The sequence below is a fragment of the Colossoma macropomum genome, unplaced genomic scaffold (assembly GCF_904425465.1).
Source record: "Colossoma macropomum unplaced genomic scaffold, Colossoma_macropomum, whole genome shotgun sequence".
Taxonomy (NCBI): domain Eukaryota; kingdom Metazoa; phylum Chordata; class Actinopteri; order Characiformes; family Serrasalmidae; genus Colossoma; species Colossoma macropomum.
In genome coordinates this window covers 23,697,639-23,711,085 of record NW_023494803.1, presented here as the reverse complement: position 1 = coordinate 23,711,085, position 13,447 = coordinate 23,697,639, and the positions used below count along the sequence as shown (strand labels likewise).

Below are 13,447 nucleotides of genomic sequence, written 5' to 3'. Positions count from 1 at the left end.
TTTCTCTGCCCCTTATCTCTCTCTCCCTCTTTCTCTCATTTTCTCTCTCTCCTCTCTCACTTTTAATCTTTCTCTTCTCCCTATTGTTCTCTCCTTCTCTCTTCTTCCTTCTTCTCCCCCCCCCTTCCTCTCCCTCTCCCTCGTTGTGTCTTTCGCTTTCTGTCTCTCTGTCTCTCCCCTCTTCTCCTTTTTCTCCCCTTTCTCGCCCTGTCTTCCTTCTCTGTCTCTCTCTCCTTTTCTCTGCCCCCCTTATCGCTCTCTGTCTTTCTTCTCCCTCTCTCTGTCTCTCTCTCTCCTTCTCTGCCCCCTTCCCCATTTCTATCTCCCTCTCTCTATCTCTCTCTTTTTCTCTGCCCCCTTATCTCCCCCCCCCTCCTTTTCTCTCCATTTCTCTCTCTCTCTCTCTCTCTCTCTCTCTTTCTCTGTGGCCGGCATCTACAGTCTGATTTGGATCAAAGAGAACCGTGTCTGGCTGCTGCTCATCACTGTGCTCTGCGTAAACTTAGGGAAATCCAGTGTGTTTTTACACTTTTACACTGTACGGCGGCGCTCAGCCCACTCAGGAGCCTCCTGGGCTCAGTAATTGATATGAACTACCCTATATTTCACTGTAAGACAGTGTGTATTTGAGTATCTTCTTCTGCGTGGCTGTGTGCTAAAGACAGCTGTTTAAATAATGATAACCCTCTCTGCATTTAAAGAGTACATTCATTGCTGTGGGCTCAGCTCTGTGCGCTCTCGTTTCTGGGAAAGCTTTCTCATGGACAGAGGGTGTATTGATTTGCAGGGCGTGCGCTGTATTACGTTACCTGTGTATTGAATGTGCTGTGCTACACCATGCCCTTCTGACCTTGCTGTTCTTTTTTGTTTTTTTATTTTATTTTATTTACTTATTTTTGCCAGCGCCATAGCCGCCTCAGCCCATTGTGATTCCACAACCGAAAGCAGAGGATGGAGGAGGGGAGGGAGTACGGCTAGCCAAGGCTGCGTTTCCCTCTAAGCCTCTACACATGCAGGCCTTCCATTTGTGGCCCCATTATTGCACAGGGCGGTAGGAAATAAAACAGGACCCTAACGATACCCACTCTCCCCCTAGACAGATGTCTTTTAAAAATAGCCATACCTGTTGGCAAGGACTACAGAACTCTTTGTCCATTCCCCCTTGCTCATTTACATAAGGCATGTGTGCACATGTGTGTGTGTGCCATGCTTTGGGAGGAGGCAGTTATGTCACATGAAAACCATTTTACCGCTTCGGCTGCCAGCACTATACATTAGCTGGCACCTGGGGAGCAGGTGAGAGAGGGCACAATGAGGGAAATGATAGGCTGCTCAAAATTGCATCCACACAGACCCCTGAGAATGTGAGTAAAAGTGTGTGCATGTTTTTGTGTGTCTATAAGCATGTTCAGATTAGCCTAGAGTCAGGCTGTTGACTTCAGTTAGAAGCCTGAAAGTGCTTCTTTTTTAACTGTGTTCTAGAAGCACCTACACAAGAAGGAGCATTATATAGTGCAGTGGTGGCTGCTGGTCAAGTTTGAATGTTAAGCACTATGGCAAGGACAACATGTGGGAAGTGTGTAAGAGAGCATGGAGTCCATAGCATCCATGTAAGCCAGTTAAAAAAAGGATTGTGGGAACCACATTAAAGGGTACGGTAGCACGTGTACTACCCTGGGCACAAGGACGACGCTGCAGGCAGGGTTCAGGGCCGTAGCAGCCATTTAACTTTAATTTTCTCTCCAAACACACAAAACAAACCAAACAAAACCAAAATCTATGCTGCCCACGTTTCAGAGGCTTCAAGCTAGACGTTTCAGTCCTTTTCTCACTTGAGCTTTTCAGCTCTTGCTGCTTCTGCTCGTCCCTCTCTCTGTTCCCTGTGTTCCCTCTCTGCTCTTTTAGCAAGTCACTCGCCTGAGCTGAGAGGGAAAGAGAGCTTGTTGCTCCGCCTCCCCATCATCTCGACCGCCTGGATCGAACGGGAGGAGTAGTGAAGCGGCCTCTCTGCGGAACAGGAAGCGGGGCCCGAGCAGTCGAGTTCGGACTTGCATCCCGCCTTCATGCCTCTTGTAGCAGTCATTGTCGTCGTCCCCTCCCGGGCGCTGACGTCCTCCTCCCGCCATCACTCGCGTCCCTCGACAGTGTTCAGGATTTGTGCACTGTCCCCCACCGTCCACCAGTTCTTCTGTCCTCGCCTGGAGTTCAGGCCCCGCCTTCCTACCGGTTCTTGCGGCCGTCGTCGAGGCCTGGGGTACGGGCGCATGCCATAGGTACATATCGTGGAAAGCTGAATTGTCCTCACTTTTTTCAAATAAAAGAGTTTAATGTAGTAGGTAAACACTGAGTTTTAGAGCATACCTTTCTCTCCCCAGTCCATACAGTACATACATAGAACAGCTGCTGTTTTGAACTCAAATGATCTCTGATGTCAACACATTTACAAATATCCTCCTATTCAGCCTGCAGCAGCTGTTTATGCTGAAGTTGGAAGGGGATGTTTCAGCCTGGACAACTTTTTGAATAAGGCACAAAACCGGACTGCCAATCAAAACAGAGCCCATTTACATATATCATTATTATAGGCACAGAAATAGACAGACTGTGAAATTCTACAGGATGAAGAAAGGGTGGAAAATCCTGTAAAAATGTATTGTAACTGTTTTTGATACTTTAACCACACAAATATCATAAGTGGTGTCTGAGGAAAAAAATATAAGAAAAATATTCTGTCTGCGCTTCTGTGCACCACTAGTTTTAGACTGTTTGTAGCAGCTGAATGAGATATCCTTGGTGGCTGGTGTACTACATGCATTTGTTTTCCATTGCACACAGGTCACGTTAAACGGTTTGTGATTGGTCAATCAAATGGCCCTTTCCTATCAAAGTCGGCGGTTCTCGAAACCTGCACAGACTGGCTTGCAAGACTGTATTTCAGCGTGGTGTTAGCTGCTTGCAGTGAAATTGGTTTCACCTTGTGTAGTATTTCTACACTGATGAAGTACTCGGGGCTTTGTGTTTAGCAGAAAAACTGTTTGAGTCTCCTCCTGGCTGTTCACTGCTGTTTTTTCTGCTGCTGTATTTCATTGCTAAGCTGCTGTATTTCATTATTAAATTGTCCTCGACTGCTCAACTGCTGCCCACAGCGCCGACTAGTGGCTTTATTAGTCGACAAGTCATCTGCTTGACTGGTCTGTGAAACCTCTAGTGCGTGAAAAGTCTTTTTGAAACCACTGACTACTGCTGCTCATGACGTTGCATCAGTGATTGCCAACCCTGGTCTTCCTGACCTGCGCATTTTAGTGTTTTTCCTGCTGCTTTCTGTTGTACTCGTAAGTCAGATATTTCTGAGTTGGTGTTCCCAGTTTCCAATCTTAATGCTGCCCTTTGCTTCTACTCGGAAAAACGTGGATGCCTGCAGCAAACTGCAAACCATAGGATTTGTGGGCATCTTAAGATGACTTACATTAGTACTACGTTGTAGTACATTTTCAGACAAGAAAACAAATGTTTTTTTAAGAAAATGCAAAGGGAGTAAGTATGCTCACTGTCTGTAATGCACACTGCTGTTTTGGCTGTGACATTGGGTGTGCTTATGTCAGTGACCCTGACATATAATATGATCATACATATAAAAATATGACCACTGACTCAGACATGTGCGGTGGAATTCTGACTTGAACTTAACATGTTAGGGGGCTGATTTTCATATGCTTTTACTTTTAACCCCATTAACTGCAGGCTTATTATTCAGTTATGAATCTTCGGAAGTGGTATTTAGTAACTATCATAAGATTTAAGATTATGAGAGTGAAGGACGGAAATGTGGACCCTTATACAAGTCCTTAGCAACTAAAGGGCCCATATCCTACATTTTTTTTAGTATTTTGTATTTTTACCCTGAGGTCCACAAAAATAGTCATAATTAATTTTTGTATTAGTATTTTCCAACCTCTCTTTATCTTTTATAATTAAACAGGCTGTTTCTGTTACTGTGCCTTTAAGACTGACACAGTCATCTATAAAAGTTGAAACACCCCCAGCCAAATCGTGCATTAAAATGTGCAGAATTGTTTTCTTTGCTGAGGATGTATACTTTTTTTCAATAAATCAACATAACATGTTATTTAACCAGAAACACCAAACCTTTGCATACGACTGTATATGTAAATGAACTCAATTGGCTGCCCTGTGTTATGCCTCGTTCAAACAGCAGTTCGGGCTGAAACACTCCTTATAACTTCAGCAAGAGTGGGCAGGGCTAAAGTGAGCTGTAGGCTAAATAGGCGGATATATGTAAATACAAGGTTTTTATGACGTCACAAAAACAACAAATTCAAATGGGTCATTTTCACAGCTTAGTCTCCACCTATGGGCTGTGTGAACTGATGAGTGAACAGTATGTTTGAAACTTCACAAACTACATCAGTTATGCTTCAAGAAAGTGAGGAAAATACAGTTTTCCATGATACGTGTCCCTTAACTGAGAGCTTGATTCAGGGGTGTCAGAGTAGGGAAAATGTCAAAATATGTAGGGCAGGAGTGGGATACTGTGAAATAGTAATTGACTCATTTGCCTGGCAACACAATGTGCTTCTAACATCGCAAAGCTAGAACACAATGTATCAGCCTGTATTAGCTGCTAGCAGCTGAGTGAGAGCCAGTACTCAGCTTTTTGGCACCACTGGCAAACCACAGCATTCTGTATGGCCATTCAGACACTCACTGCGTCCAGACCCCACGAGTCCTGCTAGATTTAGCCCTGGCTCTCCGGCTAGGCCTGATCTTCAGCTCCTTACTGGTCACTCTGTGCTCATGCATTTTTATTCCCTGAATGTTATTTGTTGAGAGACCTTGTTTTGCTCAAGGTGACACCCCTTCTTCCTGTCCGAGGGGAGTTTTGTGCCAGACGCCGGGTGTGTAATTAAACAAACTAAGACTGTCAGACTGGGACGAGCTGCTATGAGCTCACACCGCGCTTAGCGAGGCTCACAAACGCCAAGGGATCCACGCCTGAGTTACACCTCATCCAGTGTGTCTATGTGTATGTATGACGGGCTCTATTTCTGTGTTTGCACAAGAATATCTCTGTGCTTTAGTTTATTTGTGTGTGGTTGATTTGCCTTGTTTTTGCTCCGGGCCCACACACGCACAGGCCCTGTCAAGGAAAGGGCATTGAGGCTTAATGAAAAGCAGCTCTTTTAATGAATCGAGGAAAGACTCTGCATCTTTGCCCTCAGGACCATAAGAGTGAGTTCATTTTTAATTCATAATAACCATATATTCTCAGAAAAAAGGGTCCATAAACGATTGAGACAAAATAACCTTGGGCAGAGGCGCACTGAGAAAGAGAACTAGTAAAAAAAAAATCAGGCCAAAAGAGTGGTAGAAAAAGAGAAAGAAAGACTTCGTCATTCTCAGCCCCTATCTGATCCCGCTTAATTAAATTTCTCGTCCAGAAAATAATAGCAATTCCTCAGCCTTCAGCCTCATTCCTCGTTCTTCGCAAACAGCCCGTGGGAATTTTCAACAAAACGACCTCTGACCGCCAGCCCAAATAGCCGGCATGCTTCAGCTGCCTCTTGGCCACGGTGGACCCATGACATCAGCGTTTTGTCATCCCTAGACGTGCCGCTATGGATGGCTACCCCATTCTCCTACCACTGTTCTTTAAAAAGTGCTCTGTTTTAAGGCTGCATTCAAATCACAGGCCACAGATCTTTCTGCTTTGATGGTTCACACTCTTGTGCTTATAAGTGACCCGTATCTGTCATTTGTGTAAATAAACCTTTAAAAGTACACAGTGCACACATTTTATCATGAAGTTAGCCACTGCTGACACACCATAGATGCTGGAAGATGATCATAGTGAAATGCACATGCAGTAAAGTGATGTGAATCGCATTAATTGTTATGTCAGCACAGTCTCATGGTAATCCGGATTTTGTGTTCACACAGCTCTAGAAAAATCTGATTTGTTCAGAAAAATTTGATTCAGGGCTGTAGTGTGACCAGTATCCGTTTTGTGACTGATTATACTGACAGTATAATTTAAATAAATGTAAACAGACATCAGTAGTTTTGAGGCAACAGTGCTTTAGTGACTGATGTGACATTGACTGTCAAATACTTGAAATATCAGGTAAATGTCAGGTATAAAAGTAGTCTAAAGCTTATGAGCATAAGAATCCAGTAATCCTCAGAATTCTTAGTTATTCTTGTATCAGGGGCATCTGTTTGTTACAGTACTAAGCAAGACATTAAGTATATGTGTTTTATTTTACAGTAAGTTAGACAGATGCTAATATAGGCTGGTATATTGGGTGGGCCTTAGAATGTAGCCTTATGTGTTATTTCCTACCTCATTTGCATCACTTGTGATGAAAGCTACGTGTGTCAGCTGTAGACAGGTGTCCAGTAAAGCATCTCATGAGTAGTCCCCCTGACAGCTTGTCTCCCTTTCCTGATTCCTCATCTCTCTCAGGATGTACTGGTGGTCCAGCTCCATGGGCTCAGTGGCAGTGTTTGGGCTGAGAGCATGGCATGATTTAGAGTGGCGATGACAGCGACGGCGCTGCAGCTTGTCAGAGCTGTCATAACCTAAACTGCGAGTCGGGGTCGCACGCCACTGATATACAGCACGCACGCTCGCCCATATTAAAAACCACCCATAATCTTTTAATGGATTCTAACAAATAAATTATAACCACCAGGAATTCACATTAGAATTAGATGTCAGTATGAGGGGCATGAAAGGGAAACAGAAAATAGATAAGGACCTTTCAACATATGTTATCTCTCTCTCTCTCTCTCTCTCTCTCTCTCTCTCTCTCTCTCTCTCTCTCTCCTGTCTCCTGTTGTTGTGCTCTCTGTCATCTCACTCTCAGCCATTAACAGCAGCTAAGAAGAGAGGTGTGTGGAAAATTGCTTTCAACTCCCATGACTCATAAGCCTCGTCCCGTATGAGTCTCCACATTCCCTCACAGCTCCCTCTTTCTCTATCTTTTTCTGTCTCTCGCTCACACACACAGACTTACACAGCCTGACTCACCTCCACTGGGGGGATTCGTGTGTATGATTTTTTTTTCTCCTTTTTTTTCCAGAGCCCACCTACATCACCCTGGCGCCCCCTGCCTGTGGCCCGTTGGAGAACTGCACGCTGACGGAGAAGGACTGCCTGTACGGCTTCCAGCTGGACCAGGACGGCTGTCGCACTTGCAGCTGCAAAACAAGTGAGACCTATTGTGCATTTGAATGGAACTACATAATTAAGTACCTTTACAAAAAGTTTAGTCCATAACGAATTACGTGTGTGTTGTGTTTTAACAAAGCAGTGCTGTCTGAATTTCTTTTGTCAAGCACATTACAAATGGCCTGCTCTGTACTTAACCCCTTAAGTCATCAATGAGTTATCCACTTATGAGCTCCACTTATGAGCTCCACTTTACCTAAAATTATGAATATATCATCTAGAAGATGAAGAAAATTTATATCCTTCAATTCGTCACACATGTAGTTGGTTTCAGCGTCGCTCCAGAACTCGCAGCAACGCTGTTTGCTTACTTCCGGTACCGCAGTCTGATTCACACATGCGCAGACTGAGAAATCTGAAAGTAAAGTAAAGTAAGAGTTTACATGCACTGAGAAATCTGATTACTAGGCTAAAATCCAGCTCTCTTCTGATTTCTTAATCGGATTTCTAGGTCTTACTGCAATCTAAGAAATCGGAGTTTGCTGTTTACATGACCATTTGATTAATCAGATAACTGCAGAAATCCGATTATGATCGGATTATTGTCATAATGTGCTGTATTAGATCTACATTACATTATTGCTTAAATGCAGTTACTTAATTCATAGTTAGTTACAAAATGAATTACATGTATTTTTGATTTACATTCCATATTGAAAGGTTGCACTTCTGAATTCTTTGTTTGTTTTTAAATTTATCAAATTCAGATCATAGTATGAGATAAAATATGGACTTTAGAATCCCCTCTTTTGGCAACATCCCCTTGTTTCAAAGTGCTACGAGTGGGAAATAATGAAATGAAATCTAAGAAAATAGTTTAATGTCTAAAATGCCATGGGTGCCTATTAGGATTAACCAGATCACCTTATTTCGGACCACTGGAGAAGGTGTGCCTGCTTTACAGTCCTCCTGCAATGGAGGCAGGAGAGCCACCTGTCACTGAGTGTTTAGCTGCGAACTCTCCAGGCAGTAGTGGATTCAGGAGAGCGCTCGCAGAGAAGGCTGCTGGATTAGCTCATTGTTTAGTATGCTAAGAGAGGGAGAGAGTGTGTGGGGCGACACATATCAAAAGAAGGATAGTGCTGATTTAGCCGATGGAGGACTGAAAAACCAGCTGTGTGGCACAAAACACGGCTTGTTTGATGTTTTTCAGTCACATCAAGGGCTCGCAACTCTTGCAGTGTGATTCTGTTAAAAGGAAAAAGCCTGCCAGGTGTTTATTTCTAAAGCTGTGAGCTCTTCCCATCATGTTTTCAGAGTTTCATTTCAGACATGTGGAAGGCAGGCTTAGCTGACTGTAGTTCACTTTGTTTTACTGTTCATACCTGTGAGAATAAGTTCAGCTTGAAGAAATGAAAATCACATTTACACAGCGTTTCTTCTATTTCAGACATAGTCGATCAGCCAAGACTTGCTTGGTGTCTAAAGTCTGGTTCTTTAGTTTTGCCATGGAGCTATGAGGCCTGTCTGTCTGACAAGCATCAGGAGTTTACGCCAACTAATAGGCACTGTGCTAGCCTTGCAAGCCAGACTTCTGTGTCTGGTGTGTTTTGGCCCTTACCGTGGCCTAGAACTGCCTGCTTTGACAGGAAAGAGCCGCTTTACTGACATACAGAATAACCAACTACAGACCAGAGTAGTAGCATGACATGTGGAGGCTAGGGATTTTCAAAAAGGGGCCACAAAAACATGCAGGAAACATATTGTGTTAGCAAGCACTTGAGGATGTCTCACTTAAAAGCTACTAAATGCTACAAAGGAAACTTGAATAACTTTTAAAGACAAGATTCTGTGATCTTCACACTCTTCTTATCTTTGTTTACTATTGAAACCTGGATAGCCAATCAAAGGACCTGACAATACTGGTGGCCAGCCTAACATGGAAAAGAGCTCTGTTTATATGTAGTCACAGTGTCTGAGGCTGAGACCAGCACAGTGCAAATTGCATGTGTATCACTGTATACAGTCTTTTTTTTTAGGATTAACTGATTTGATAAAATTAATAATACTGAGTAACTCAGTGTCTTTTGGTAATAAACTTTCTAACCTCTGTTTTTGAAAGCTGTTACTGCAGACATGTGTTTGTTAGCTCCTGCTGAGGTTCATGGCTGTTTCTTCTCTAAATGACGAACATTAAAACTGGACTTACAGTACCCTAATTTTAACCCTGATTTACTCTTTTTGACAGATTTTCACAATCTGACGTTAAGTTTATGATGCTCTCTGTTTTAGAAAGCTGTTTGGATTTTATGCCCAGCTTAAAGCAACTCTGCTAGATAGGGAGCTCCAAAACTGTGTCTACATGCTTTACATATTAAAAACAAGATGTATTCTGTTGTAATAGCATAGAGGTCCAGTTTTGGATGCATTAATGGATACATGAATTATTGTATTTTCATAATTTTACCGTATTCAGTATTTAATATTATTTAGCAAGCTGTTAAAGGTTAAATTAGTCCTGAAGTCCTCAGTTTTCTTTCCCAACATGCTGATTATCACCTTTTAAGCTGCATCAATGAAAGAGTCCTTTAACTGTTTAATTTCTTTCAAGCTAAAACTTGCTTTCAATCTGTAAATGAGGAAATAACCTCTGGTGTCTGGCATGTTCTCGTCTCTAGGAGAGGAGCTGTGCAGGGGTCTGATCTCAGGCTGCACTCTGAAGTGCCCATTCGGGTTCCAGACAGATGCCCATGGCTGTGCCCTGTGCCAGTGCCGGCAGCGCCACAAGAAGTGCAAGCCGGTAGCCTGCGCCAAGAACTGCCCCTTTGGCTTCGTGTAAGACTGCCAGCATTTACCATTAGCATCCTCTGTGCTTTCAAAACCATCATCTCTCTCTCTCTCCTTCCTCTACTGTCGACAGCCCCCTCTATCTCTCTCCTAAGCCTCATCTTGGAGACGTTTCAATCTGTTTTTTCCCCTCTTTCCCCATATCACACCTTCATTTTGACATGTCACCCCTGACAAAGCAGAACCGCAGAGCTGTCAGCACAAGCTAAACCTCTTCCTTGCAGTTTGCTTGCATGCTTGGCTTGATTTTTGAATGACGAAACCCTGCTCCCTAGAGCAGGCGGCTCGTTTTGGACCAGGCTGCTGCAGGTATGTATCTGACAGCTAATTAGCCCAGACTCAGATTAGCGCCGGCGATTGGCCCAGGTAAAGGATGGCCTGCGATAGTGGAACTGAAGGTCTAATCTTCACAAACAGCGTGTACCTGTGCCGTTGCAAATAAACCCAGCGCCAGTCCTCCGTGAGCGTGCACACCCATATCAATTACAGCGAGGCGCTTTAGAAAAACTTTTGCAGAGTTATTCTGTCAGCAGGTTAATGAGGGACTGTACACACATCCACAGCGAGGCACGGAGAGCACCTGGCTCACACACTCGCAGCTCAGTGTGGGAGGATGACTGTCAAAACTGTCTGATGAAACCAAAAATGCCACAGACACAATTAAAAGCATTGTCTTTAATACAGATCGCTGCTTGATCATTGAAATGATATCTGATAATCTGAGATTCAATGATTCTCATTGGGCTTTTTCCTCCTCAGTGTAGTGCTCACAGGCACTCTTTAAAAGTCACCCCTGCACTGCTGTATCTCTGTTACTAACTAGAATTGCACAGATACCTTTCGTTGTGACCAGATACCGAGTACTGCTCTTTTCAGGAATGGCTGATACAAACAGGCCCTGCTAGGTATTACATTAATTCACTGTGCTGCAAAAGACTATGGGGTCCTTGGTTTTGATAGGCATCAGGTGGTATTAATCTCATGATTTCTTTCTGTGTTTCGCCTGGTTTTTCTGCTGTCAGTGGCGAGTTTTTGTGTATTTGATATGTTTGCTCCAGAGTCACTGTTCTAGCATTACTGTTGAATACAAACTCTACATAAAATTTAATTTGGTGTTAAAGATCAACACAATACAGAATACTGCCAATACTATTATTGGAACCTCAATATAAACCCATTTAATCCACCATACAGTACTACGCAAAAGTCAAAGGCCACCCTTCATTTATTTAGTTTATTCAGTTTATTTAGGTAGTTATTCATTTTTCAGCTTCAGCAAAAAAAACTCCATATTTGACAGAAAAATACACAGAAGCCTGGACACCTAAATGTAATTTTAAATTTTTTTAGTATTTGGTGTCCAAACACTAAATCCTATTTTGGTGTCATTATTGCAGCTTCCATTCTTGCTTTCAGTTTTTCAAAGAAATCTACAGGAGTACTTTTCCATACCTCCAAATATCAGTCTTAGAGGTGGGTTGCATTTTCTGCTTCTCACGATCCAAATAATCCCAGACGCATTCAGTGATGATGAGATGTTTGACTCTCTCTGGTCAGTCAGTTTGATTTGCAAATTTCCCTCCTTTTTGTTTTATTTTCTTTTCTCAGTAGCAGCTCCTTGACAGCTACACATACTTTCATACTCATAGGGTTGAGTTATCTTCTCACAGTGGAAGGACGGACAGAAACACCTGTGGATTTCTTTAGATCTAAAGCAAGAGGGGAGCTTGATTTTCTCCTCTCTCTAAGACGAAATTTTTAACACTAAAATGAGATGGTCATTTTGACTTTTTTTTCAAATTTTGACCATTTTCAAATTTCAAGATGTAACATCTACTGTGCTATTCTGTGCATATTTTAGCCTGACATTGTAATGAGATAAAAATCTGTGTTTCTACCTCCAAAGGCCAAAACTTTCATCATGCCCGTATAAATTATAGACGCCGTTTTGTCTCAGTAACTGACCTGTTTTTTTTTCATGGCTCTTCCAGCGTATAAGAGGTTTCTTGTGCAAAAGTTCGCTTGTTCAGTAGCCTAATTGATACACTTCAAACATCCAGACAACATCTGTGATTGGTCAGAATACATCACACAACTAAACATTCAGTGATTGGTTAGAGGCTCATTTGCATATTGCAGACCTCTACGATATCAGCCTCTTGGCGGCCAGTATTGCGATAACGATTAAGGAATGATATATTATGCAGCTGTAGCCGTCACAGTGAGTTTCTCAGTTGTCACAGATTAAAAGTGTAGCCTCCTCTCTTTGTCATCAGCGTGACGTCACCACAGCTCCATCTCCGCTTCCCCTGTCAATTCCGCCATCGTGTGTGAGCGGGAATGCTCGCATCTTAGATTCTAATTTTAGATATCTATTTATGCTCCCTCAAAGTGATGGCCATTGTTCAAGCCAGCACAGCGCCAGTGTGTGAATAATGCATGAGGTGACGTGCTGTCTACCCATTCCTGCACAGTCTATTGATATTCCCCAACAGTGAAATCACACCTGATAGCTCCTTATCACCAAACAGAATTCACATTGCACATGGCTGCTTCTCACGGCTATTATTCATGAGATAAGGAGGAGCGACGGACAGAGGGAAGGAGTTTGTGTGTGTATGTGTGTAGGGGGCAGCGGAGGCTCCAGCAGAGTGGACCGCAGGCTGAATAAAGGTGCCCGGGTGATGTGAGCACTTGATACGTCCCTTTAGTTAGTCATTTTTAATGTGCCATCTGCTGACATTCCTACATGTAAGGTCATTAAAGACGGCTAGTCTCCCTCTTTCTCTTTCACTCGCTCTCTCTTACTCTCTGTCCTGCGTTAACTGATGACATTGGGCTTCATCTTCAGCACCTGGTGCGTTACGCATGCACAATATAAACGCATCAATATGTACATAAGCAATGACAAAGTCCACTCTGTGGTTATAGCAGTTTAATAGAAAGTTGTTTGGTGGCTCAAAACTTCAACATATCCTGACTGATTCAGTGTCTCAGCAGCCATGAGCGGTCCCAAAGAGCTTAGTGTCCATACACTGTGCCACTCGAAGTTTAGACACACCTGCCCAGGGAAAGTTTTTTCATATTTTTGCTGTTTTCTACATTTTAGAATAATAGTGAATTCATACGAAAGGGTTAAAAAGCACAGCAATCAAAAAGCATTAAATCAAAACTATGTGATATTGTTGATTCTAGCTCGCCTTTGTATGGAAGCCCTTTCCCAGCAAGTAGAGGGGAAAACTTTTTTTTTCCTACTCAGTTTTCTGGGAGCAGAATGTCAAAATTTTGACCTGAAATATTGACTTAGTATCTCATATTAATGACATATTTTCTCTAAATTTGCATTTAATATCTCAAAGTGATGATTTATGTTCTCAAGATTCTGACGTACTAAATAAAATAATATAT

At 42.7% G+C, this 13,447-nt stretch overlaps 1 protein-coding gene across 1 annotated transcript in view; it reads left to right on the top strand.

Annotated features, from left to right (window-relative positions):
* crim1 (cysteine rich transmembrane BMP regulator 1 (chordin-like)) overlaps window positions 1–13,447 on the top strand; it is a 111,554-nt gene that overhangs the window by 87,668 nt on the left and 10,439 nt on the right. Inside the window, exons 8-9 of the mRNA XM_036592948.1 lie at window positions 7,104–7,232; window positions 9,871–10,027. Of these exons, the coding sequence (XP_036448841.1) occupies window positions 7,104–7,232; window positions 9,871–10,027 (286 nt within the window). The remainder of the gene's footprint in view (window positions 1–7,103; window positions 7,233–9,870; window positions 10,028–13,447) is intronic.